Source organism: Podarcis cretensis (genome assembly GCF_951804945.1).
Source record: "Podarcis cretensis genome assembly, chromosome: 16".
Lineage (NCBI taxonomy): Eukaryota > Metazoa > Chordata > Lepidosauria > Squamata > Lacertidae > Podarcis > Podarcis cretensis.
In genome coordinates, this window is record NC_137186.1 from 42,448,897 (window position 1) to 42,475,665 (window position 26,769).

The window sequence follows — 26,769 nt, forward strand, 5'->3', positions numbered from 1 at the left end:
AGTTCCTCCCTGTGGTGAGGAACAGGTCCAGGAGAGATGACCCCCTTGTTGCTACTTCCATGAAATGAAATTGTCATTGAGGCAATTGAAAAATTTATTGGACCTTACAGTTCCAAGAGATATTGGGGTAGTTTATGTCTCCCATGACTACTATAGCTCTCCTTTTTGAAAGTTTGTTAATCTGCTGTAGGAAGGCATCATTCAAGTCCTCAGTCTGTAGCAGCACCCACAGCAAGGCCACTTGCTGTTTCCCTATTCTACAGTTTTTACCCATATACTCTCAATCTTCCATGTTCCAAGTCCTGGATCTCTTCACAAGTGTACATTTTCTCCTTCTCCTTCTCCCTTCCTGCTTGATCTATTTCTTTTGAGCAGGTTGTACCTCTCAATTTCTTCCTGTCTTCTTACCAGATTGCAGTGTGTGTAGGACTCTAGTCTAAAAACTGCATAGGAATTATACTAATGAATGGCATCTATTTTTAAAAAGGTTGATTTTTAATACTTTTGAAATACTTTTGCCACAACATTTTCACAACTTTCTTAAAATACTCTTTAGGACTTCCTGGAGCGGTATTGTAAACAGTCGACCTCTGTCTTTGACACTACGTGGGAAGCAAAGGCCATCGCTGTCTTGAGTTGCATGTCCAACATAGATGTGAGTAGGACAAGTGTGCCAATGTTCCAATGATCCTTCTTTTCATATTGAAATGCATGCGGGATGAGAAACGCCTCTGGTTTGGAAAGAAGAGGCCACTGGCACATAAGTCATAGAAATTTTCTTTTATAGTTGATCTTTGAAGGTGTGATAGCAGTAACATACAGTGCTGTGGTTCCTTGGAATCCAGGAGTGGAACAGCTGGTTCAACAGTACCTGGACATGGACCATGACAAGTAAGAGAACAAACACATATGTACCTCTTAGCCTTTAAACACAAGGGGTAGCAAACATGATGCCCTCTGCAACTCTCATCGTCCTTTGGTCTTCACCAAGCTGGATGGGGCTTGTGAGAGTTATGTAGTTCACAAGATCTGAAGACCACCAAGTTGGCTACTTCTGCTCTAACACTTAGTGACTTCAGGAATTGTTCCTTGTTTGTTTGACTTAACTGCTCACTTTTCTCTTTGTTAAAGTTTGAAGACTGTATAACATTAAAATAATGACTTACTGTGGTTGGATAGTCAGTGGGCCAGCATTGATGGTTTGGGCCTCTTGAAGCCTCTCATAGCATTGGACTGCCAGATACCCAACTGGGTCATTATATTAAATTTCACTCAGTGCCCCCTTTCGGTAAACAGTATTATAGTGCTGTTTAAAACACCTGCAAATGCATAAGAATCTTTCACGCATGAGCTGTCTTTCGTGGTGAGAATGGCATTGTGATTGGCTAGCCCTGTGTGTCAAGGGGCCCTACTAATGTACACATGGGGAGTTTCTTAAGGGGATTCCTGGGATCAATCAGGAGCCCCCCTCATAAGGAGGAGCACTACATTCATACATCAGTAAACAGGCAATATCTTTTTTCTATTGTCAGTCCATTAGTCCATCCAGCTAGTATTGTCTCCACTTACTAGCTAAGTTCTCTCCAAGCCCTGATGCCATTAGGGATACACTAGGGATGCCATGCCCAAATGTGGGGCCTCCTGCGTGCAAAACATGTACTCTTTCACTAAGCTGTGGGCCCTCACTGAATAGCTCACATACTCTTCTTGCTCTCAGATGCCCAACTGGTTTAGTATCTTCATGCTTGCTCTCCCAGGACTGAACTTTTAATTGGGTGGGGAGGGAATTGAATTTAAATCCTGTCCCTGAATGTTGGTAGAACAGAAGCCATTTGGACTTAATTTTTCCCATGTCTTACACAGCTTAGCTGTGCAAAGACAGGAGTGAGAGGCTGCTAGAGCAGCCTTAGGTTTTAGCTGTAATTCATATGGGTAATTTTGTACCATTATACAGGGGTGTTGAAGTTCAGGAAAAGAGAACAAATGTGGTCTACCAGGCCTTGTGGTTCTCTCCAGACTATACACTCACGGACTTTTGCCTAGTGGAAATGAGAGATGGCCAGAGGGAGAGTGCAGAAGCCCCCAACTTTTACATGGCTAGTACATAGCTAATTGTCATTGCAGGCATTTGCTCTGCCCTGGCCCTGCCCATTGGTGGCATATGGTCTCATGAAGTATGCCCATGCGAAATGGTTCCCTGTCCTGGCACTGTTGTGATTAATTTATTTGTGAGAGGTGGAGGGAAGATGGCTTAAGCTGCAAGTGGGACAGAAATATATGGGGTTGGCCCCCTTTGGGGAATGTTCTAGCTGCTTTGGCACAAACTTTTGTTTGTGGTATTTCTGCAACTGAAACAGCTTATTAGATTGGCCTGCCAATTTGTCAGAAGCTGAAATGTAAGTGCAGGCACACTTTATCTGCAGGGTGAAGCTTCTGCAAGAAGGTTATAGGCTAATGGAAATGAAGAAACTTTTGCGGAGCTATGGTATAAGAGACACCAATCTTTTAAATGATAAACAAGTGATGATGGTAAGTGGGGTCCTTTTTTTGGTAAAATGTACAGAAATAAGTCCCAATCATTTGAGTTGAAGAATGCTGTCATTGTTTGCAAGATTACAGCCTTTGTTCATATGCCAATTTTGGTTTATGCATATTAAAATTTAACTTTATATGCAAGATACTATGTTCTGTGATGAATATATTATGTCAGGCTTCCTCAACCTTGGCCCTCCAGATGTTTTTGAAACTACAATTCCTATCACCCCTGACCACTGGTCCCGCTAGCTAAGGATCATGGGAGTTGTAGGCCAAAAGCATCTGGAGGGCCGAGGTTGTGGAAGCCTGTATTATGTATTATAGTGTACTGATTTGTGTCTTTTTCCAGATGCTGGTAAAGTACATTCTACAACAAGACTCAAATACTTCTTTAGAAGATGCTTTGAAAATAGTACATGCATATATGTTGCCCACTGCAGATGTCTATGTCTGGAGGATTGTGGAACTTATTGATAAAGAAAAGGTGTGAACATACTCATTCTTTACATTTTTTTTCTTTAAATATCCAAACTGTCCATTAGAAATACTTCATATTTAATTATATTAGGTTACGTGCTCTACAGCAGCTAGCTGTTCTACAACTAGCAACTATTGTAGAAATAATTCACATAATTAACACAATCTTACTTAGTGGTCCATAGCTCAGTGGTAGAGCACAGGTTTGATCCCTGATATCTCCAAATAGGATCTAAACCCCCATATTGCCAATCAGTATAGATAGTACTGAACCAGATAGACCAAAGAGCTGACTTAATATAAGGCAGCTGCCAATGTATCTGGATCTAACTTAACTAGAATTTAACTAGTGCCACATTGCCAAAGGGGTCTCCAGATGTGTTTTTGAACAGTAATCTCTGTGCCCCACGGCAAGCTGTTTGTGAACTGAACATAGAATTAATACACTTTATGTATGCTTTCAGGGGGATGATATTATAAGTTTATTAAAAACACTGCCTCCTGCTGAAGCTGTGGAAATTGCAGATAAAATGTTGATATGGGGAAGACTGACATTAGAGAAAGAAACAGATGACTCTGAAGAAAAGGTAACTTCCATGAAACTGACTGCTGCTGATAATGTGTAAGTTATCCCCCAAGAGAGGTCAAACAAACATGTTCCCTGTTAAAAGCACAATGCTGTTCTCAAATGTTAACAGTAAAATCTTGCTCTTTGAGGTTGATGGGAGCATTCTCACATTTTCTTTTTCCTGTCCCCTTTCCAATGTCAACAGAAAATGCAGCTGTATATTAAAAAAATTCTTGGGGAGATCCTTGAATTCCTACTTGGTTGTTGTCAGAAAGGTAAATCTTGCATTTATTGTGTTTTAGGTTTTGTAATAAACCATCCAATAACCACTCTTATTCACTCCAACCCACTCTTTTTTTTTGGACAGAAAATATTTTGAAAAAAGAGGAATATGAAACAAACTTTAAATTGTTTAAAACTCTTGCAGCCTTACAGGTAAGGATCATAAGGCATTGATTTTTTTTAATCTGCTTTCTAGGTTGAGGTGAATGTAATTATTTAGAGGGAAAATGTAATCATGTATGTGTATTTCTTTAAAATACCCACATTCATCATTCACATATATGTGAATTCATCATTTTCATATATATGTATATGATCAGTGCTTTTTTTCTAGAAAAATAGGTGCTGATACTCACCATGAAGTTTTTCCAGTAAGTGCCACACTTTTAACAGCCAAAAAAAGAGGTGGTGGTACTGCGTACCCTTGAGTCCCCCCTTGGGGAAAATCACTGAATATGATTGAACCAAACCTCTTCACTTTCTAACCTGAGGGGTTTGGGGAATGGCATTGCTCAGTAGTAAGATTGCAAGCTTCCATGAACATGGTTCCGGGTTCAACCTCCAGTACTTCACTAAAGCAGGGATGAGGAACCTGTGGGCCCTCCAGATGTTCCTGGACTACAGTTCCCATCTTCCCTGACCATTGGATATCTTGGGTGGGGCTGGAAGAGATTGGTGTCCTACAACATCTGCAGTGCCACAGGCTCCTCATCAAGGAGTCAAAGCATCTCTGATAGCAGGGCTTGGGGGGGCCCATACTTGGAGAATCACTGCTAGTTCCATAAGAGTCAGAACTGGATTTGATGGAGCTCTATTCTGCACACTATGAGGTGGCTCATTTATTTTCTCAGTGGAGTGTGTACATTTCATCACCTATGAATGAACTTGAGCGCAAGTATGTGTTTAGCACTGTAAATAAACACAGTTTCTATGGGGGCGAAGCTGGACGTGAAGCTACGCAATTCTATTATTCTATTATTTTCATATTTTTCCTTTCACCCTCTTATTTTATCTTTTTGTTTAGGAGAATTTTAATACCTGTACTTTGGTTGGAGGTCATTGGAATCAATTATTAGTATCTCAGCTCCTTGAGAAAACTGAAGGAAAAGCATCCAGTTTACAAGATATCAGCAGGAAGAAACAGTTGTCCCATGTGAAGCTTGACAAACTGGCTTTGCTTCTGCAGAGGAGCAAGCATGAGATGGCCTTAGAACTGGTTCTGAGAGCATTAGAAGCTGGAAAAGTTGAAGAGGCACTAAATATATGCAGGTTTAAAAAATACATTTGGGCTTAGCCATTACCAGTCACTGTGCAATCTGGAGTTTTGCATGCTATATTAACTAACTATATTTATTTGAGGTTATTTTTTGACATCTTACGTCTGTTTGTACTCACCTTAATCCTTTCCTTTAAAATTTTGTCCTTAAAGAGATTTTCATGAAGATCATCCTAATGAACAAACAGGACAGTTGCTGTTCTTAGCATGTCAAAAACTTTGTCGTATGCTGGGTTCTAGTACTCCAATGGTTATGCCAAAAGGATTAAATCTTCCAGCTGTGGTCAATGAAATGGCATGTCAAGCAGTTACTATTTGCAGTCCAGGTAATGAATAACTTCACATGTTGTTATCTTCTGGAAAAAAAATATGGTTTCTTCCATTCATTTTTACATTAAATGAGTAAGAGTTCTTAAAAATTGTTTGAGCTCTTGTATTTTTTTTAAAGGTAAAATATATTTAAAACATTCACACTCTCTCCACAGATCTGATCTTAGATGCATTGGAGCTTTGCAAATACACCTCATTTGCCCTTGAAATTTATGGAAAGTGCCAAATTGAGGACTATGGATTTATATCAAAAGTGGTAATGCAGAATAAAGTATTTGCTGTTCATGGTATCTTGCTCTTCAGTTTAATAATCAAAGTTGTCCCTGTTGTACTAAAATAAAAGCAGTAAGGATGTGTTTGGATGCTTTGTATAGCAATATTTGAATACATGACATTTCATACAACTTTTCCCTTTTCTTGCGAGGAATCCTATTCGGAATAAGGGAATTTCCCTTAAGAAAAGGGAAACGTTGACAGCTATGCACAGGACAGGGTCTTACCCCCAAGGACTTTCAGTAGAAACAACAGACGCAGGGGTAAACAGGAGGAGAATATGGATTCCCACTTAACAATTTTCAGCTGTGTTTGTGTGCTCAGAGCCCCACCCATTTATAACCTTATGAACAAGAGCCAAGCGCAGGTGTTTCCACACACTAGTCTGATTCCTTTTTGTCTGTTCCCCCTTCCATCTTGGGCGGGACAGTTAAGGACCCAGCAAGATATCTGTGCCCTCCCTACTTCATTCATCTTGCTTTTCTTGTGGAGCTTTGACAAAAATGATAGCTAATTCTCTTTGTTTAGACAACCTATTTTGGAGCTGATAAAGACTCTTATGTAGAGTGGATGTTCAATGACTTTTTCACTGAAGATGGAGCACTTCTGGACCTGCCCTCTGTGCTTCCTTCTGCATATGAAATTGCTACATCTCTAGTGACTCAAGCAGGTAACCTTTGGTGGCTTAAACTTATTTCCACAATCTTTTCTCATATGAACTACTGTTTTAGGGAATTCTGGCACTTTATTCCCCACCCCCATTCCCTGTCTCTCCAATGCCTCATCTCACTCTGTGTTATTCTTTTTTTGTGCTAGCTAAATTGGTAATATTCAAACCCTTTAGATACCTACAGTTCACCTTTACACTATTCAGGGTTAAAATATCGGACATGTTAGTCAATAGTAGTGACTGAATAGTGACACAAGCATTTGGTTAGTTAACTGGAGGAGATGCTTTGTTGATCTTGTGGAGCTGTGTTCTTTATTTATTGTTGTGGCTTTATTTAGTGTGTGGAGTGCTTGTGTGTCTGTCTATATGTTGCACCCTGCTCTGGGATTGATTTTATTTGGAGAACTGATTATAAATAACCTGAATAAATAGTACTGCGGTCACCCTCACATGCTATGATAAGACAGGATTGCTTGTTAAGAACATAAGAAGATCAGACAAAGGGCCCATTTAGTCTACTATTCTGTTCTCGCAACCAGATGCCTATGGGAAGCCCACAGATAATACATGAGCGCAATAGACCACTCTCCCCATTTGTGATTATGCGCAACTTGTATTCCGAGGCATGCTGCCTCTGGTTATGGAGATGGTACACAGTTGTCATTAGTGGTAGCAATTGATGGCCTTGTGATGTGCAAATGCAGAAGCGCTTTCTCTCCCTCCCCCCTTGAAGAAAGTAAGAAAAAATAAAACTGGTGGTAATGGAGGAACCACCTGGGAAACTCCCAAGAGAAGAAGGCTTAGAGTCCAGGGGTTGGTGATAGGGCAACAATGAGTCATCAAATGTGGAAGACCGGGGAAAAAAGGTCAATCAATCAAACCTTTATTGCATTAGCATACAGCCATAGCAGGATAAAACAAAAATGCTATAGACAAGCAACCAAACAAAGTTCAAAACGATATTACTGGGGTTATGACATTTAAATTACCCTAAGACAATAATGTATAAATTTAGTTGCCGGGGCCGGGAATCTAGAATGCGGATGTATATAGAGCATATAATGGCCCCAAAATAGGCTCGACACATTAGGTTAAAAAGGTAATAAAGGAATTAAAGCAGGTCCAGGTCTAGGACACACTATCCAGTCAGACTGGGGAAAGGAGGTGTCGGAAGCTGAAGAGGTAACATGGCTTAGTGAGCAGAGAGGTTCAGAATTGGAGGCAGAAAATGAAGCAGGGGAGAAGAGACCAAGAGGCAGAGATGAGGCTGGGTGATGACAGGTGTCTTCCCCTCCACCCTTGTCTCCCAGAAGCAGAAGAGGCAGAAAAAGGGTGGAGGTGAGGTTGGCGACACACCGATGTAGTCTCTGATTCCTTGGGGGGGACGGGACATTGGAGAGGAGGGGACTTCGACAGCTGTGGAGAGGCAGGGATCTTCAATCTCTGCAACTGCTTCATAGGGGCAGGACCTGCCAGAGATGTGTTGCTGTGCTCATTAGGCCCGACACTCTTGTGCACATCTGGTTTTGCTAATAAAGAGTTAACTCCAACTTGCACAATGTGATTTACTGATATTTCTCATCTATTTCCACTCATCCTACTTCGAGAAACGTGACTCAAAGAAGTAGGAGGCCCAGGCTTCGCTCTGATTGTTTAGAAATACACAATCCCCTATTATGGAAGACGAAGAGCAGACTCCATTTGAGGATCTCTCCCTCATTACAGTCGATCAGGTATATGAAGACGAGCAGCAAAGTCAGTCCTCAGGGAATGTGCAGGCGACCTTGGAACGGACAGCTCACGGAAGAACCCCGACCAGACCTAAGAGGAGGCGTGTAGTGATGATAGGGGATTCCCTACTGAGGGGAACAGAAGCAGTGATCTGTGGGCCTGACAAGATGTCTCGAGAAGTGTGCTGTCTCCCCGGGGCTAAGATCCAAGATGTAACTGAACGACTGCAAGGAATCATAAAACCCACTGACAAATACCCCTTCCTCTTGGTTCATGTGGGAACCAATGACACTGCAAGCAATAGCCTCCAGAAGATCAAAAGAGACTACGAGGCTCTGGGCAGGAAATTGAAGCAATTAAATGCACAAATTGTCATCTCATCTGTCCTCCCAGTTGAACGACGTGGCCCAGGGAGAGAGGGAAAAATAGTGGAAGTGAACAGCTGTCTTTGCAAATGGTGTAAACAGGAACGGTTTGGATTCTTAGATCACGGACTGCAGTTTCTTGAAGATGGACTTCTGGCAAGCGATGGGCTGCACCTCACAACGGTTGGGAGGAATGTTTTTGCCAAAAATCTCAGAAACCTCATCAGGAGGGCTTTAAACTGACTAATGTGGGGGAGGGAGACAGTGCTCCTGAAGGTAGGAGTCTATCAATTGATGAAGATGATCATCCAAATATCATAGACCAAATGGAGCAAACAGCACACAGACCTAGTGGTGGGAGGAAAAAATCCTTAAATAAGAGACACGGGGGAATGATTAATGGACTTCAATGTCTGTACACTAATGCGCAAAGCATGGGAAATAAACAAGATGAGCTTGAGCTCTTGGTACAGCAAACTAAATATGACATAATAGGCATCACTGAAACCTGGTGGGATAAGTCCCACAACTGGAATGTAATAATGGAGGGATACAATCTATTTCAGAGAAACAGACCAGACAAGAAAGGAGGAGGAGTGGCGTTATATGTCAGGGATGTGTATACCTGTGAAGAGATCCAAGATTTAGAACCTCAAAGCCAAAGTGAGAGCATTTGGTCAAAATTAAGGGAGAGAAGAATAACAGGGACCTCATTGTGGGAGTTTACTATAGATCCCCAAGCCAAACGGAGGACAGATGGCCAAGCATGTTCCTGTTCCTGGAACAGATGGCCAAGCATGCAAAAGGAAGGGAGATAGTAGTAATGGGGGACTTCAATTACCCGGATATTTGCTGGATGTCAAACTCAGCCAAGAGCATAAGGTCAAACAGATTCCTCACTGGCCTTGCAGACAACTTCGTTGTCCAGAAAGTGGGAGAAGCAACAAGAGGAACAGCCATTTTAGATCTAGTCCTAACCAATGTTGATGACCTGGTTAGTGGGGTAGAAGTGGAAGGATCATTAGGCGCGAGTGATCATGCTCTTCTGAAGTTTACTATACAGCGGAAAGGAGCAGCCAAGCATACTAGGACTCAATTTCTTGACTTTAAGAAAGCCGACTTCATAAAACTTAGGGAAGTGCTGGGTGAGATCCCATGGACAGTAATACTAAAAGGAAAGGGAGTTCATGATGGCTGGGAGTTTGTTAAGAGGGAGATAGTAAAAGCACAACTTCAGGCAATACCAATGAGACGGAAACATGGAAGGTGCCTAAAGAAGCCAGGGTGGCTATCTAAAGAACTTTTAACTGAGTTAAGATTAAAAAAGGATGTGTACAAAAAATGGAAAAGGGGGGAAACCACCAAAGAGGAATTCAAACAAATAGCCAGCACATGTAGACCCAAAGTCAGAAAAGCTAAAGCACAGAATGAACTCAGGCTTGCTAGAGAGGTTAAAAACAAAAAAGAGGCTTTTATGGGTATGTTCGTAGCAAAAGGAAGAAGAAAGAAACAGTGGGGTCACTCAGAGGAGAAGATGGTGAAATGCAAACAGGGGACATAGAAAGGGCTGAACTCCTCAATGCCTTCTTTGCCTCAGTCTTCTCCGATAAAGAAAACAATGCCCGACCTGAAGAATTTGGAGCAAATGATTCAGCAGAGGAAACACAGCCCAGAATAACTAAGGAGATAGTACAAGAATACTTGGCTAGTCTAGATGTATTCAAGTCTCCAGGGCCAGATGAACTGCATCCAAGAATATTAAAAGAACTGGCAGATGTGATCTCAGAACCACTGGCAGTCATCTTTGAGAATTCCTGGAGAACAGGCGAAGTCCCGGCAGACTGGAGGAGGGCAAATGTTGTCCCTATTTTCAAAAAGGGGAAAAGAGAGGACCCAAATAATTACCGCCCAGTCAGTCTGACATCAATACCAGGGAAGATTCTGGAGCAGATCATTAAGCAAACAGTCTGTGAGCACCTAGAAAGGAATGCTGTGATCACCAATAGTCAGCATGGATTTCTGAAAAATAAGTCATGTCAGACTAACCTGATCTCATTTTTTGACAGAATTACAAGCCTGGTAGATGAAGGGAACGCAGTGGATGTAGCCTACCTTGAATTCAGCAAGGCATTTGACAAGGTGCCCCATGATATTCTTGTAAAGAAGCTGGTAAAATGCGGTCTTGACTATGCTACCACTCAGTGGATTTGTAACTGGCTGACTGACCGAACCCAAAGGGTGCTCATCAATGGTTCCTCTTCATCCTGGAGAAGAGTGACTAGTGGGGTGCCACAGGGTTCTGTCTTGGGCCCGGTCTTATTCAACATCTTTATCAACGACTTGGATGATGGACTCAAGGGCATCCTGATCAAATTTGCAGATGACACCAAACTGGGAGGGGTGGCTAACACCCCAGAGGACAGGATCACACTTCAAAACGACCTTGACAGATTAGAGAACTGGGCCAAAACAAACAAGATGAATTTTAACAGGGAGAAATGTAAAGTATTGCACTTGGGCAAAAAAAATGAGAGGCACAAATACAAGATGGGTGACACCTGGCTTGAGAGCAGTACATGTGAAAAGGATCTAGGAGTCTTGGTTGACCACAAACTTGACATGAGCCAACAGTGTGACGCGGCAGCTAAAAAAGCCAATGCAATTCTGGGCTGCATCAATAGGAGTATAGCATCGAGATCAAGGGAAGTAATAGTGCCACTGTATTCTGCTCTGGTCAGACCTCACCTGGAGTACTGTGTCCAGTTCTGGGCACCACAGTTCAAGAAGGACACTGACAAACTGGAACGTGTCCAGAGGAGGGCAACCAAAATGGTCAAAGGCCTGGAAACGATGCCTTATGAGGAACGGCTAGGAGAGCTGGGCATGTTTAGCCTGGAGAAGAGGAGGTTAAGGGGTGATATGATAGCCATGTTCAAATATATAAAAGGATGTCACATAGAGGAGGGAGAAAGGTTGTTTTCTGCTGCTCCAGAGAAGCGGACACGGAGCAATGGTTCCAAACTACAAGAAAGAAGATTCCGCCTAAACATTAGGAAGAACTTCCTGACAGTAAGAGCTGTTTGACAGTGCAATTTGCTGCCAAGGAGTGTGGTGGAGTCTCCTTCTTTGGAGGTCTTTAAGCAGAGGCTTGACAACCATATGTCAGGAGTGCTCTGATGGTGTTTCCTGCTTGGCAGGGGGTTGGACTCGATGGCCCTTGTGGTCTCTTCCAACTCTATGATTCTATGATCCTGTAAATAGTTTCTGCATGAATAAAGCCTTTGAACTCCATAAACTGTTAGTGATGGTTCCAATCTAATTCATCCAAGCTTCAGGGTTTGCTAACATGGTTACAGTGGTACCTTTGTTTGCAAACTGTCTGGTTTCCATACATTTTGGATTACAACCCATTTTTTTGTCAACCCATTGACAAACGTGTGCCTTGGGTTACAACCTGTTTTGGTTTACGAACGGACCTCCGGTACGGATTATAGTTGTAAACCAACATACAGTGGTGCCTCGCAAGACGGAAAACTCGCTAGACGAAAGAGTTTTCCGTTTTGGAGGTGCTTCGCAAAACGAATTTCCTATGGGCTTGCTTCGCAAGACGAAAATGTCTTGCGAGTTCCTGCGGGTTTTTTTTCTTTTTCCACCCTTTTTCTAAGCCGCTTATCCGCTAAGCCGATAATCCGCTAAAAGCTGCTAAGCCGCTAATAGCGCTAATCCGCTAAGCCGTCAATGGGCTTGCTTCGCAGGACGAAAAAACCGCTGGACGAAGAGAATCGCAGAACGGATTATTTTCGTCTTGTGAGGCACCACTGTACCACTGTAGTCATATCTCGGGTTACAGATGCTTCAGGTTGCGGTTTTTCAGGTTGCAGACCACTGAAACCTGAAAGTACTGGAACGGGTTACTTCCAGGTTTCGACGGTCGCGCATGCGCAGAAGCACCAAATTGCAACCCACGCGTGCGCAGACGCACCGCTGTGGGTTGCGAATGTGCATCCCGCACAGATCACGTTCCCAACCTGAGCGTCCACTGTATTTGGAGAAGGAGGATTATTATCTAAACTGCTGACAGTGTACCAAAGTATTTTGATACATTTGCTACCTTTCTTTTGCAGACTGGAAGATGTATCCTCTGGACTCAAACAGTTTGGCATATTGTCCATTCAAACAAGGTATTACATGAAAAAATGGTTACAGCTATAGGGACAAAATATTTTTTAAATCCTTATTTAAATCCTTAGTAGTCGAGAAGTAGAAAGGCATAGTGTTGCTTAACACATTTTCTTTTTTCCTTTTGTGTTGTAAATCCTTGAGTTTTAACTAGTTATTTGACTCACACAATCTGTTCAAGAATAAATGATTAGGTTACTATTCAAATAGTTATTTTAGATATGCTCAGGGGCTTCAATATGACCTGTAGGATTTTTAAACCCCTTTTTAGCACAGATTGCCCTAGCCCCTACAACCTGTTTTAAAGCTGGCAGAGCTTTAGGAAAGTGTTCCTTTCTGCATTATAACAAAATGTCTGTGCAAATGTCATTTCTAAGGCCTTTTCTTATATTTGCCTATAGATTAAAATACAATCCAGGGTTCCCTTGCATATGGGGAGATAGTTGCTCAGTTACTTGAATCCTGGCATGGATGCTTGTTAGTAGTAGTAGTAGTAATAATAATAATAATAATAATAATAATAATAATATATATATATATATATATATATATATATATATATATATATATATATATAATTTATACCCTGCCCACCTGGCTGGGTTTCCCCAGCCACTCTGGGCAGCTTCCAACAAAATATTAAAAATACAATAAAACACCAGACATTAAAAACGTCCTTAAAAAGGGCTGCCTTCAGATGTCTTTTAAAAGTCAGATAGTTGTTTGTTTCCTTGACATCTGATGGGAGGGTGTTCCACAGGGCAGACGCCACTACCGAGAAGGCCCTCTGCCTGGTTCCCTGTAACTTCACTTCTCGCAGCGAGGGAACTGCCAGAAGGCTCTTAGAGCTGGACCTCAGTGTGTGAGGTTGACCTGGCTCGTGTGACGGAGACCTGGGTGCGCGAAGGGGAAACTTATGAGAGATGGCACCCCCAGGTTTCTCCGTCCTCCACCAGTCGCGGACTGTGGGCTGGGGGGAGGCGTGGCATTATTAATCCGGGAAGATTGTTCTTTCAGGGCTCTACCATCGCCATCGATCCCCGGCATTGAATGTATTGGCCTAGTGTGGGGCTCCGAGGAGAGCTTGGCTGTCTGGCCGGTGTACCGGCCACCTAGCGCACCAGCAGCCACCCTGTCAGGCCTGCTGGAGGCGGTGGCCGGCTGGGCCTTGGAGTTCCCTAACCTATTGGTATTGGGGGACTTCAACATCCATGCTGATGCCACTCCCTCCTCACAGGCTCTGGACCTGGTGTCTTCCATGGCGACACTAGGGCTCTCCCAGTTTGTTTCAGGCCCCACACATCAAGCAGGCCACACGCTGGATTTGATTTTTGGCATTGGTATAGATGTGATCATGTTTCCTTCAATGAAGGTGCCATGGTCTGATCACTACGCTCTGAAAGCCAGGATTAACGTTCCACCCCACCCTGCTTAGGTGGCGAGCCGATTTGGGCTCGCCCGCAGAGGCTGATGGACCCTGATAGATTCCCGTCAAGCCTTGCGGGGCCTTTCTCCCCCTGGCGACTTATTGACTGAGCTTGTTGAGGCCTGGAATACCCAGCTCCTGGCAGCCATCAATGAGATCGCACCTAAGCGCCCTCTGCGACCCCGCAGAAACCGGGCTCCCTGGTTTACCGAGGAGTTCCGGAAAATGAAGCGGGACCTCAGACGGCTAGAGCGAGTATGGCAGGGTGCCCGTGATGGAGCTTCAAGAACATCTTATAGGGTTTTTATGAAAACCTACGAGATGGCAGTGAAGGCCGCTAAGAAGTCCTACTTCTCGGCCTCCATTGCATCCGCTAGCTCTCGCCCGGCGCAATTATTTAGTATAATCCCTTGAAGGACAGCCAAATTTAAATAACAATTTGACACACAGCTGTGAGGCATTTGCGAGCTTTTTTGTGGAGAAGGTCCTGTTGCTCCGCCATGACCTCCCTGCCAATTTGGATACAATAAAGGAACTGGAAGCCCATTGACTGTCCTCGGGTTCAGTATTGGACCACTTTGACCGGATATCCCCAGCCGATGTGGACAGACTCCTCCGAGCTGGAAAGCCCACCACTTGTCCTCTCGACTCATGCCTGTCTTAGCTGATTAGAGCGTGTCCAGACGAGGTGCGGGCCCCCCTGGGGGATATCATCAATTTGTCCCTTGGCACCGGGACATTCCCAGGGGAACTGAAGGAGGCAGTGGTGCGCCCGCTCTTAAAGAAAACATCATTAGATCCCTTAGATCTATCCAATTACCGCCCGGTTTCGAATCTTCCATTCCTGGGTAAGGTGATTGAGAGAGCGGTTGCTGAACAGCTTGGTAGGTTTCTGGATGAAACATTGGCTCTGGATCCATTCCAGTCCGGCTTCCGCGCTGGTCATGGGACCGAGACGGCTCTGGTCGCCCTAACAGATGACCTCCGCAGGCAGCTGGATCGAGGCGGGTCGGGGCTGCTGATTCTTCTAGACCTGTCAGCAGCCTTCGACATGGTCAATCACGAACTCCTGGACCACCGCCTTGCCGACGGGATCCAGGGCACATTCCTTCAATGGCTGCGCTCGTTTCTCTCTGGTCGGGGACAGAGGGTGGCGCTTGGGGGGGGAATTGTCATCGCGCCTGTCAGAGCTGCCCCTAGGTCCCAGCTCACAGAGGACCAACGCGAGGCTGTCGTTATGTACAAAAGTCTTTATTGAGGTTCAGTTTCCATTTCAAAGCCGCAGCGCGCAGCTCTACGTCTTAAACCCTAGACCGGCGAAGTCCCGTCTGAATCTCCTCCCCTCTGACACCAGTTTAAGATCCTAGCCCTGCTCCACCTTTTCCGCTGCTTTCTCCTCCTCTGGGTCCTCCTGCCCGCTGGGGCATCCCCCTTTCTGGACTCTTCTGACGCTGAGTCGCTTAACTCCTCCCCCTGCCTCCGGCGGGCTTTAGGACCCGGTTCCCAATCCTCATTCTCTGCTGTCCCGCGCTCCTGTACATTTGAACTTGCCTCTCGCGCCAACCCAGTGACCTTCCTCCTGACCATTACACTACTTCTGTCACTGCTTCCCTCTTCCGGGATACTGGCCGGATCTGACCTCCCCTCCGTTGTCTGACTCTCCGATGGAGGTGTGGTCAGCCCTGCCTTATCTTCTCTCCCTGGTGGGCAATGCACTGGCCCCGATCCTTGGGACTCTTCCCCCCCACTCTGCTCTGGTGGGGAAGCTGGTCCTGATTTCCAACTACTGCTCTGGGAGTCCCTGCTGCCCCCTTGCTCCTGGGGCGTTCCCCTTGGGAACCCCCTACCCCTGGCCACTGGCGCCCCCTTCTGTGAATCTTCCGATTCGCTGGAGAGGCTCATGGAATCCCTCGGTCCACTGTCCTCTTCTCCTACGCTCCCCTCGGATTCTTCCCCTTCGCTCTCCATCTCCTCTCTTCCCTGTGCCTCTGCTCCTGAGCCCCTGACATCCCCCCCCCTCGAAGCCCCCCCTTCCCCCCTCCCCCTCTTCTGGCGTGGGTTCTGGGTGCTCCAGTGTTGTGGGGGGGGTGAGTGCAGGATACAGTTCTTCCCCCGTGGTGTGCCTCCAGCCTGTTAGATCCGGCCAGTCCTCAACGGGCTCGTCGACGTCGATCTCCTCAGCTTCCATCTCTCTGCCGGTGTGTTCGAACCCCGGATCCTCCCCCAACACGTCCATGACCCCCTCTCCCCCTGTCGCCTGGGGTGACGCTGCGTGCGCGGGCCCGCTCTGCGCCACCCCACCTCAGGTTGATCTTCCCACCAATAAGAGCCGCCTGTGCCAAACCCTGAGAGGGACCCCTCTGGGGAGCTAGTCTCCGGCGCCGTGTCCTCCTCTGAAGAGAAACCCCGGAACGTGCTGGCTGAAAGTGTGGGTGTGAAAAGATATTCGTCGAAATAATCCTCCGGCATGGGCCTGTGTGGGAAGAGTGCGTGGAACTCGCCTTTGAGGTAGTGCTCCTCCACCGCATAGTACGGTACCCAGCTGTTGGTGCTGGCCGGGGTACATTCCCTGGCGAGGAGATATTCAACCCCCTCTTCCCCCCATCTTGAGTCCAAAATCTCCGTGACCTCGTTCAGCGGCCCCGCCCTCGGCGACCCCCCTGTCGTGGGTGCGTCTCTAAGCGGGCTAGGAGCTGTCCCTGGTGCCTGAAACCTGTGAGGTGCCTTGTAGGGCGTGAGCACCGATCTATGAAAGACCGGGTGCATTCTGGATCCCTCCGGTAGTGTCAACCGGAAGGCCACTGGGTTGATCTGTGCCTCAACTTGGTAAGGGCCTAGCTGCTTGTGTCCGAGCTTCTTCTTAGCTAAGGATCTGGCCGGCACTGCCTGGGCTGCTAAACAGACCCAGTCCCCTACCCGTATGTCCTCCCCAACTCTCCTGTGTCTGTCTGCCTGCATCTTGTACACGTGTTTTGCTAGCTCCAACTGCCTTCGGAGCTGTTCATGGACCTCCTGTAACTCCTCTGCCAATGCCTCTGCTCCCTGCGGCTCCCCTTCCCCCTCTTTCTCTAAGCCCGGGAAGGTCCTGGGATGTCGCCCATTGTTGGCGAAAAACGGTATCACCCCCGTGGACACGTGTTTCGTGTTGTTGTAGGCAAACTCGGCCAGCGGTAGGTAGTCCACCCAGGTCGAGGGCTGCTGGTTCGCGTAGCATCTCAGGTACTGCTGCATGATGGCGTTGACCCTCTCCGCTTGTCCGTTGGTCTGCGGGTGTCTTGCCGACGCTAGGTTGACCTTGACGTTCAGGATCCCCATCAGCTTCTGCCAGAAACTCGAGATGAACTGGCGCCCCCGGTCGGACAGGATAGACCGTGGCAGGCTGTGCACCTTGAACACGTGGTCTATGAACAGCTTGGCTGTCTGTTCCGCTGTGGCCACCTTCGCGCAAGGAATGAAGTGCGCCATCTTGGTGAACATGTCGACTACCACGAGTACTGCTGTTTTGCCCCTCGAGCTGGGCAGATCAGTGACAAAGTCCAAGGCCACCCTCTCCCACGGTTCGGACGGGGTCTGTAGCGGTTCCAACAGTCCCGCCGGCGGTCTGTGTACTGGCTTGGCCCTTTGGCATGTGTCGCACCTCGTGACGTAATCCGCGACTTCTCCCCGCATCTTGGGCCACCAAAAGTCTCTGGCTACTAATTCCACCGTCTTGTCCTTGCCGAAATGTCCGGCGCTGGGTGCGTCGTGTAGCTGTTGCAGTACTCTCGCGCGGAGTTCATCTCCCGGCACGTAGATGGCCCCTTTGCGGAGGAGCAGTCCGTCGCATATCTGGAACTCGTCGTCCTTCGCTGTGCCACTGCGCACCTCCTCCATCTTGGATCGTGCGAAGGAATCCGTTCGAAGCTCGCGCCGTATTGCTTCCAGGTCCACGGTGGCCGAAGCGCATGCCCACGCCTTAGGTGCGAAAATGTGTTTGGCCGCTACCGGTGCTGCTTCCTCCAGATACTGCGGCTTCCTGGATAGTGCATCAGCCATGATGTTGTTGTCTCCGGGGATATATTCTATCCTGAAGTCGAAATCCGCAAAGAACTCCGCCCAGCGGATGTGTCTCTGGTTCAGGAACCGCGCCGTGCGCCAGTATTCCAGGTTCTTATGGTCCGTGCGAACTTGCACTGTGTGTTTGGCTCCGATGAGGAAGTGCCGCCACGCCTTGAAGGCTGCATGAATGGCCAGCAACTCTCTGTCCCAGATGGTGTAGTTCTGCTCCGACTTGGTGAGTTTCCTGGAGTAGAAAGCACACAGCCTCCAATCCCCTTGCGGGTCTTGCTGCAACAGGACTGCCCCCACGGCTCTGTCGGAGGCATCCGTCTCAACCCTCATGGGTCTGCTGGGGTTCACATGTAGCAGTAGTTCTTCGGAAGCGAAGAGACGCTTGAGTTTCTGAAAGGACTGCTCCGCCTGCTCCGTCCAGATGAACTTCTTCTTCTTGGAGCTGAGGGTGTCCGTGATGGCTGCCATCTGCATAGCGAAACCCTTGATAAACTTGCGATAAAAGTTAGCAAAGCCGACAAACTTCTGGACCTCCTTCCGATTGCGCGGGCTTTTCCAGTCCAGTACCGAGCGTACCTTGGCGCTGTCCATGGCGATTCCCTTGTCGGACAGCTTGTAGCCCAGGAAATCCACCTCCGTCATGTCGAACTGGTACTTCTCCAGTTTGGCGTAAAGTCTGTGCTCCCATAGTCTTTGCAGGACTTCCTTGACATCTCTCTCGTGAGCCTCCTGCGATTCCGAGAAGATCAGAATGTCGTCCAGGAAGCAGACGCACTTCTTGTAGAGGAGCCCCGCTAACACGTGATGCATGAAGGCTTGGAAGCAGTGGGAGCCATTTTGTAAACCGAACGGCATAACCCTATATTCATAGGTGCCCAAGGGCGTAAACATGGCCGTCTTCCACTCGTCGCCCTCCCGCATGCGTATAAGATTGTACGCCCCTCGTAGATCCAACTTGGTGAAGATGCGTCCCTTCCTCACCGTCGCGAGCAAGTCGTCGATCTTGGGCATCGGGAAAGCTGTGGGCTTGGTTTTCGAGTTCAAGATTCTGAAATCAACTACCAACCTCTTTTGGGGCGTGTTTTTTTTCTTCACGAAGAACACAGGACTGCCCCCCACTGCTTTGGATTCCCGGATGAATCCCCGTTTCAAGTTGTGATCTATGAACTCCCTGAGCTCTTGCAGTTCGTCTTCAGACATGGAATACAGTTTTCCCGTCGGCAGCGTCGCCCCCAGCAGGAGGTCAATCTTGCAGTCGTAGGGTCTGTGGGGAGGCAGCTTGTCCGCTTCCTTCTCGCAGAAGACCTCCAAAAACGCCTTGTACTTGTCGGGTACCGCTTGCAGCATGCCCAGTTGTAGCTGTGGGTCATCCTCTTGCCCCTTGTCTTCCTGGTTAGTCATGATGCAATGTTCTGCGCAGTAGGAGGAGCAGAAGGTCAATTTACGCTGGTACCATGCCAATGCCAGGCTGTGCCTGTCCAACCAGCTCATGCCCAATACTATGGGCGTGTCTGACAGGTGGGTGACATTGAAGCTGATGACTTCGCGGTGATTTCCAATTCGCATCACCATTGGCGGCGTTTGCTGTACCACCTGTCCCCCCAGCAATTCTCTTCCATCGACTGTCACTACTTTTAGGGGCATCGTGGCAGGCAGGAGCGCTATGCTATGTTGCTTGATGAAATCCACTCCTATAAAGTCTGCATTGCTACCAGAGTCAATGGTAATAGGGACTTCCATGGTGAGCCCATTGGGAAGCTGGAGTGCTGCGGTGAGCTGCACCACTGGTTTGGGCGGGAGGGGGTCTGTGGGCTGTAAGATTCCTGGGGACTGCTTCACTGACTCGTCTGGCTGGGCCCCAGTGGCTCTGCTTCCAGCCAGACTTCGTCGTTTCCCTGCTGTGGTTCTCTCTGCTGAACTGCTTCTGTTACTGTTGCTGAGGCTGCAGTGTGCTTGTGGAGCCTCTGGGGGCACTCTTTTGCCATGTGCTGAGCACTGTCGCAGATGTAACACTTCCTGTTCCCTCTAGGAGGCTTCACTTTGGCTGCTCCCGGTGTTAGGGCTCTGGTTGCTGACTGAGCCTTGGCACCACCTATCTCCATCGGCTCCTCTCCCCCTCCCAGTGGAGGCGTGGATTGAGCGCGCGCTGAGTCCCTGGGAAAGAAGGGAGGTGCTCTCGCTGGTGTGCGTCCCCAACGCCCTTCGTCTTTGCTCCAGGGACGTTCTTCCAGACGCACCCCAATCGTCAGCGCTCTCTGGACAACTTCTTGAGTGCTCTGGGGTCTCTCCCCCCTTGCGATTTCGTCTTTCACAGCCCCGTTCAGCCCCTCCCAGAACAGGTCCCTGACGGCCGCTGAATCTTTTTCCCATCCCAGCGCGTTGACCAATGCAAAAAAGCGGGAGTGATATTGCCTCACAGTGGCTCTGCCTTGTTTCAATCCATGTATCTCCTTTCTGGCGACATCTACATCTATCGCTGATAAAAAAGAAGCATCCATTGCCTTAATGAAGGCATTCGCGTTTTGGAGGGCTGGATCATTATCTCTCCACAGATTGCGCAACCACGCTTTAGCTTCTCCACGGAGATGTGTTAGTATGAAGCCTACTTTCTCCTGCTCATCTCTAAAGTCCTTCTCCAGTAACTTTAGCGCAAAAACCACATCTGCTCTGAAGTTAGGATAGTGCTGCAGACTCCCATTGAAATGAGACACAAGGCTGCCTCCTCTCTTTCCCAGCCCAATCCCCTCTGGTCTGGCTCCCGGTAGCCCCTGTTTAGTCAACATTTCCAACCTGGCTTGCAGATCCTTGCAGACAGCAGCTGCTTCCTCTTCTCTACTCCTGGACGCTAGTATTTCTGCGTTAAGTTGTGTCACTGCGTTTTGCAGGGCTGCCATTTGTTCTTCGGTAGTCATCTTCTGCTGCTTTCGTGAGCTCGCGAAGTACCAATCTTCGCCCCTCGCTGCGTCCACTCACGTTGCAAGGTTTTTAGGGAGACGGGACTTACTATCAGAGCTGCCCCTAGGTCCCAGCTCACAGAGGACCAACGCGAGGCTGTCGTTATGTACAAAAGTCTTTAAAACTCTGGGGCTGGCAAGAGGCTGGAGGATGCATGAGAAAGTAGGAGCAGCAGCCGCTGACAAAGCCCCGCTGTGGCTCTGGTCTCTTCAGGGCTTCCTCCACCCTCACTGACATCCTGTGCGGGCTCCGGGAGGGTCTCTTTGAGAGCCACTGGGACTCTCCAGCTCTCTCCCTCAGCTCTTTTCAGGTTTGAACTTATTTATTCAATTATTTCCCAGCCCTGCACATATACATGGTCACGCACGAGTCAATTATGTATAAGTGGGGGGGGGGCGCCTGTATTATATTCCTTGACTGCCCTTCCCCAGCAGATCCCAAGCTGGGGTACAATCCTCTAAAATTTAACATTAAAACTGTTTTAACAAAAACTGATTATTTTCATAAGAATCTACTTTACATGAGCTAGTATTGTGAAAGTTATTTTACAACTTTTAAAAATTGTTAAAGTAAAAGGTATATATTTAAATGGAGTCCATTCACACATGTTTTGCGCAAGCAGGCAATGTGAGATCAAGGGTTGTAAATAGCGATTACATTACTAGTTTGATCATTAGGCCTCTAATGACACAATGACAAGCCAGTGTCGACCTCAGTGTCTGGGCTGAACGATGGGGGTGGAGACGCTCCTTCAGGTATACTGAGGCCGAGGCCGTTTAGGGCTTTAAAGGTCAGCACCAACACTTTGAATTGTGCTCGGAAACATACTGGGCACCAATTTAGGTGTTTTAATTCTGCTGTTACGTGGTTTTGGCAGCCACTCCCAGTCACCAGTCTAGCTGCCGCATTCTGGATTAGTTGTAGTCACCTTCAAAGGTAGCTCCACGTAGAGCGCATTGAAGTAGTCCAGGTGGGAGTAGCTTTAGGCCACAATCCTACACACACATACCTGTGTGTATGCTCAGCGGGCTGGACCTCTGGGAAGACATTGATCAGAGTGTGCCTACTGGTTGATTGCTGTTTGCACTTTATTTCCTCTGTCTTGCAGGCCATCTTTTGGTTCTGGTTTCAGATCCGCTGAAGTCGATCAGGAGTGTTACCACTGACTGACACCCCCCCCCCCCGTTTTTTCTTCAGTGGGTACCTTGCCAAGTTAGCTCCCTACAGTGTGCCCTACAAATCCATAATTTCCAATATAAGCCCAATTGTCATTCTTACAACATTCTGTAACTTTCCCCTCTAGGAATGGATGTTTGCCTATCATGCAGGAATCCCATCTTTGTTCTGCTCAGCACCTTACAAGAATTTGGCCAATTAGAGTTGGCTTTGGGGCTAATTGCCTCTGCTTTTGGGTCGTTCTTGCAGCATATGACATCAAACAGCGTGGAAATTAGTCTGTGTGAAAAGGTATGTGCCGGATCTGCAAGGAACCTACTCTAGTGAGGTCTACTTTAGGCTTGTGCCTAAGGCCAAATTGGATAGGACACCATTTACTCGATTAGCATTTGTGTGAATATACATAGCAGGTGGGGGACGGTGACAGTAGTGAGGCTTAGACTCTCTGCCCCGGCTGTAGTCTTGGATCAAGCACCTGGCAATATCCTATTTGCATGGGAAGTAAGGTTTGCATTTTGTGCCAGTGGCAGCCATTATATAACTGTGATCCATAAGTGTTCCTTCCCATGCAAATAGCAGACATGGGGCCTTCTATCTGGATCAATACTGCAGAGGAGGCTAAAGATGAAAAGCAGCCACCATGGTCTTGATCTATATCAAGACCCCTTCCCCTACACTTGCTATTTACATCATAGAAATGACATTAACGTAATTGCTGAGTGTGTGAGTGGGGTTATGCCTAGTTTTACTCCTCCTAGTTCCCTGCCTATGAAGGTGTTTGCAGAGTGTGTGAGTGGAGGGCAAGATTTTACTTAAAGCAGGTGGGTGCAGTGATCTGACTGGGCTGCTGTCCAATTGCACTACAGCTCAGGCTCTGCTCCTAAGAGCCAAACAGCTTTGCCATGTTTGGATCTTGTTTGTGATGCTTGTAATGTATATGACACATGTTTTCATAGCAACAAAATCGTTCCCGTATATTATTCTCTGTCCATCAGCTGTATGACCGGAAGACACTGGATGATGCCAGAACATTCTTCTTAACACTGATTCAAAGATCTACTTCACTAATTAAAAGCATCATTATGGGCCTATTGCACAAGGTGAGCATGTAAGCATGTATTGTGAGGAGGAAATGGCTTTGCAGGGCACCCGATTTCCTCTCCTTAGCTCTTTTGCAGTTCCCGTTCATTTGTTGATGCTTGTGCAGGAGAACTTTCTTGGGGGGTGGTGCCCTTTGTTTGCCAAGTGCCATATCCTTTCCTGATTTACAGAAAATTTAAATTAAGGTAAATTATTTTTAAAAAGAGCTTACTTTAAAGTATTTTTACTTGCAAAGGTTTTCAACAGCCACCTGATAGACCACAACCTTGCACTGGGTTACTGTACTTTGTTGTCCAAAGATGATGTATTTAAAAAGCTCTGGGACGTCATAAATAACATGTCACAGAATTACAGCAAGATTCTGGTAAGTTGTTTAAAACATTTTTCAGTTAGTTATGCCTTGTTTCTGGGCTTCCCATAAGTGTCTGGTTGGCCACTGTGAGAACAGGATTTCTCTGGCCCCATACAGGAGGTGATTCTTGTGTTCTTGTGCTTCCCTCCCCTTCTCCAGCACAGTTGCAAAGATGAGATCTGAAGAATCTGCTTCCATTTGTAAATAATTATTTGTTTAGCCAAGATCATAAATGACTGTTTAAATCAGGGTTCCCCCGAGAATGGATGTAAAGAGGAATTCTGGTTAATTTTAACGAACCAGAGTTCCCCAAGTTTAAATGTACTGGGCAACGTCACTTCAAAGCGAAAACATATGCTTCTTATCACCACCTAGTGGTCATGCCATAGTTTAGTGGGCTTTGTGTGCTCTGTTGGTGACCAAAAGTCTGGCGTCATGACACTGGAAGGAACTTACATCTCCCCCAATTGTTCATTTGTTGGAAGACTTATCTACTCTTGCAGCATATGATACTGCACCACAGATTGATGTGATCTGTTGCAGAGATATATTTTTCCCCTTTTTTGTTTTTATTCATTGATTAGATAGTTAAGGAAAAATAAAAACCAGTATAATATGAGAAAAGTCTAATTGAATGATAGCATAAGCAATAAGATAGCATAAGCAATAAACCATATGTCAGGAGTGCTCTGATGGTGTTTCCTGCTTGGCAGGGGGTTGGACTCGATGGCCCTTGTGGTCTCTTCCAACTCTATGATTCTATGATTCTAAGATACAAACGCATGAGGAGGCTCCTTTTTAAAAATACCTGAAGGGTTTGTGAATGATTGCAAGTACACTTGTGTTTTTCTTCATTACAATTTCTTTCCCCCACAAACAGGCAGTTGGTCTTGTTGGAGTGCAGCTAGCCAGTCACTATGATGAGACAAACGAGAAACAAGCATTTGAAGAATTAATCACAGATGCTGAATGGGGTATTCAGCTTGGTAAACTTGGTGTGAGTGCTTTTTTGCGTTTGAATTTGGATCAAATGGTTTATTTACATTTCCTGGGAGCTGATTCTTAAATTGGCTCTTTGACCAGAGAATATTTGCACACACATATGATGATAAATGGGGACGGGGGTGGCGCTGTGGGTAAAACTCAGCCCCTAGGACTTGCCAATCGTATGGTTGGCGGTTCGAATCCCCGTGGCGGGGTGAGCTCCCATCTTTTGGTCCTAGCTCCTGCCCACCTAGCAGTTCGAAAGCACTCTTAGGTGCAAGTAGATAAATAGGTACCGCTTTATAGCGGGAAGGTAAACGGCGTTTCTGTGTGCTGCGCTGGTGCTGGCTCGCCAGCTGCAGCTTCGTCACGCTGGCCACGTGACCCAGAAGTGTCTCTGGACAGCGCTGGCCCCCGGCCTCTTAAGTGAGATGGACGCGCAACCCTAGAGTCAGACACGACTGGCCCGTGCGGGCAGGAGTACCTTTACCTTTATGATGATAAATATTCCTCCAAACCTTGCTGCTGCACATTTTCTGTTGAAGTTTGGTGACTTTTTGTAATCTGCTCATGACGTGAGTAAAATGAGTGACTGGACCACTTACTGCTGCACAAACACCAGAAACATGTAAGAACATTTACTTTACCCTTCAGTACACTTACTCTAGAGTTGTTTTGCTTAAGTCCTTGTTCATGCTCCAGAGTAAATGAGTTGCAGCATTTGCTGCTGATATAATTTTAAATTGGAGAGATAGGGCCGCTTAGAACGGAGCCCCCACTTCCAGGTGCCAAATTTGGCTAAAACCCACCTGATTACTAAGACGCCCTCTGCCTAAAGGCATGTCCATAACAGCATTCTGCTCCAGACAAGGAAGCTTAGATCAATTCTTTGTGCCAAAAGAGAAGTGGATGTGTGAAGCTCAAACAAGTAGTGGAGAAGGAGCTGCTCCAGAGAAAGAACTTGAGGGGAGAGAGACATTCTGTTCTTCATCAGGCAATGGTGTTTCCACCACTTCCATTTTCTTAAATTTGGCATTTTGTTTATAGATCTCTTTCCAGGATTTATTTAGAATGCCCTCAGTAAGGAAGAAAGAGCTTCTAAGAACTTTGGTACAGCATCCAAATGTGGATACAGATCTCATACTAAAATACTGCAGGTAAGAAAGCTAAATATCATTCTTGCTATAAAAACACCATTTTATTCCATAAACATTTGTTAAAATAATTTAGAAATATCATTTGTAAACTGCTCTGAGGTATGTGGGTGTGTGTGTTTTACAATCAAGTGGTATATAAATTTTATGAAATAAAATAAATAAAATGTCTGCCTAATAGGCCCTCTGAACTGCGTTTTTTTAAAGAGATGTGTTCTGTAACACATCATTAGCGCAATAATATTTCATGGTAGCTAAGGTTATCAATGGCTCCTGGCCACGGTTGAAGGCAGTCATGCTTCTGAATACCAATTGCTGGATACCACAGAAGGAGAGAGGGCTCAGATTTCCCTTCCCACAGGGGGCATCTGGTTGGCCACAGTGAGAACAGGATGCTGGACTGGATGGACCACTGTCCTGATCCATCTGGGCTATTCTTATGCTCTTGTGTAGGTTCATTAGTGCTGGATTTATATTAGACTGTCCACATACCCTTCCATGTTACTACCTGCTCTGCAAAGCTTCCTCAGTGTTACTGTATTATTGTCATCTGGAGGGGCCACTCTTGCACTTTAGCACAACAAAAGCAGCACAACCCCCCCCCCATTAAAAAAATGATTTGTTGTTTTAAAAAAATGACAGGATTTCAGCAGGAAGTTACAGGTCATGCAGTGATAAATGAAGCAATATGCCCACCCTGAAACTTTTGCAGGCGCAAAAGCTATTGAAAATGGAACTTCATTACTATCATATCCTTTCTCTGGAATTGCTGTACAGTCATACCTCGGGTTAGATGTGCTTCAGGTTGAGCGCTTTTGGGTTGTGCTTCGCAGCAACCCGGAAGTAACGGAATGCGTTACTTTCGGGTTTTGCCGCTCGTGCATA

At 46.5% G+C, this 26,769-nt stretch overlaps 2 protein-coding genes across 8 annotated transcripts in view; one reads left to right on the plus strand and one right to left on the minus strand.

Annotated features, from left to right (window-relative positions):
- The window catches only part of KNTC1 (kinetochore associated 1), a 92,108-nt gene that overhangs the window by 38,587 nt on the left and 26,752 nt on the right, over positions 1–26,769 (plus strand). For 4 of the 5 annotated variants that reach the window (XM_079957733.1, XM_079957731.1, XM_079957729.1 and 1 more), the window contains 17 exons: positions 557–655; positions 788–891; positions 2,424–2,529; positions 2,885–3,019; positions 3,477–3,599; positions 3,786–3,855; positions 3,948–4,015; positions 4,887–5,131; positions 5,292–5,464; positions 5,624–5,724; positions 6,270–6,411; positions 12,632–12,688; positions 22,421–22,584; positions 23,289–23,393; positions 23,630–23,758; positions 24,627–24,743; positions 25,778–25,887. In XM_079957733.1, coding sequence (XP_079813859.1) covers positions 557–655; positions 788–891; positions 2,424–2,529; positions 2,885–3,019; positions 3,477–3,599; positions 3,786–3,855; positions 3,948–4,015; positions 4,887–5,131; positions 5,292–5,464; positions 5,624–5,724; positions 6,270–6,411; positions 12,632–12,688; positions 22,421–22,584; positions 23,289–23,393; positions 23,630–23,758; positions 24,627–24,743; positions 25,778–25,887 — 2,048 coding nt within the window. Of the gene's footprint in view, positions 1–556; positions 656–787; positions 892–2,423; positions 2,530–2,884; positions 3,020–3,476; positions 3,635–3,785; positions 3,856–3,947; positions 4,016–4,886; positions 5,132–5,291; positions 5,465–5,623; positions 5,725–6,269; positions 6,412–12,631; positions 12,689–22,420; positions 22,585–23,288; positions 23,394–23,629; positions 23,759–24,626; positions 24,744–25,777; positions 25,888–26,769 lie in introns of all 5 variants that reach the window. The other variant, XM_079957730.1, reaches the window with a different exon arrangement.
- Positions 11,534–26,769, minus strand: part of ZNRF3 (zinc and ring finger 3) — a 120,570-nt gene continuing 105,334 nt past the window's right edge. Inside the window, exon 9 of one of the 3 annotated variants that reach the window (XR_013834001.1) lies at positions 11,534–11,758. The gene's annotated coding sequence lies outside the window, so the exon portion shown is untranslated. Of the gene's footprint in view, positions 11,759–24,423; positions 24,514–26,769 lie in introns of those variants that run through there. The other 2 variants (XR_013834002.1, XR_013834003.1) reach the window with 2 other exon arrangements.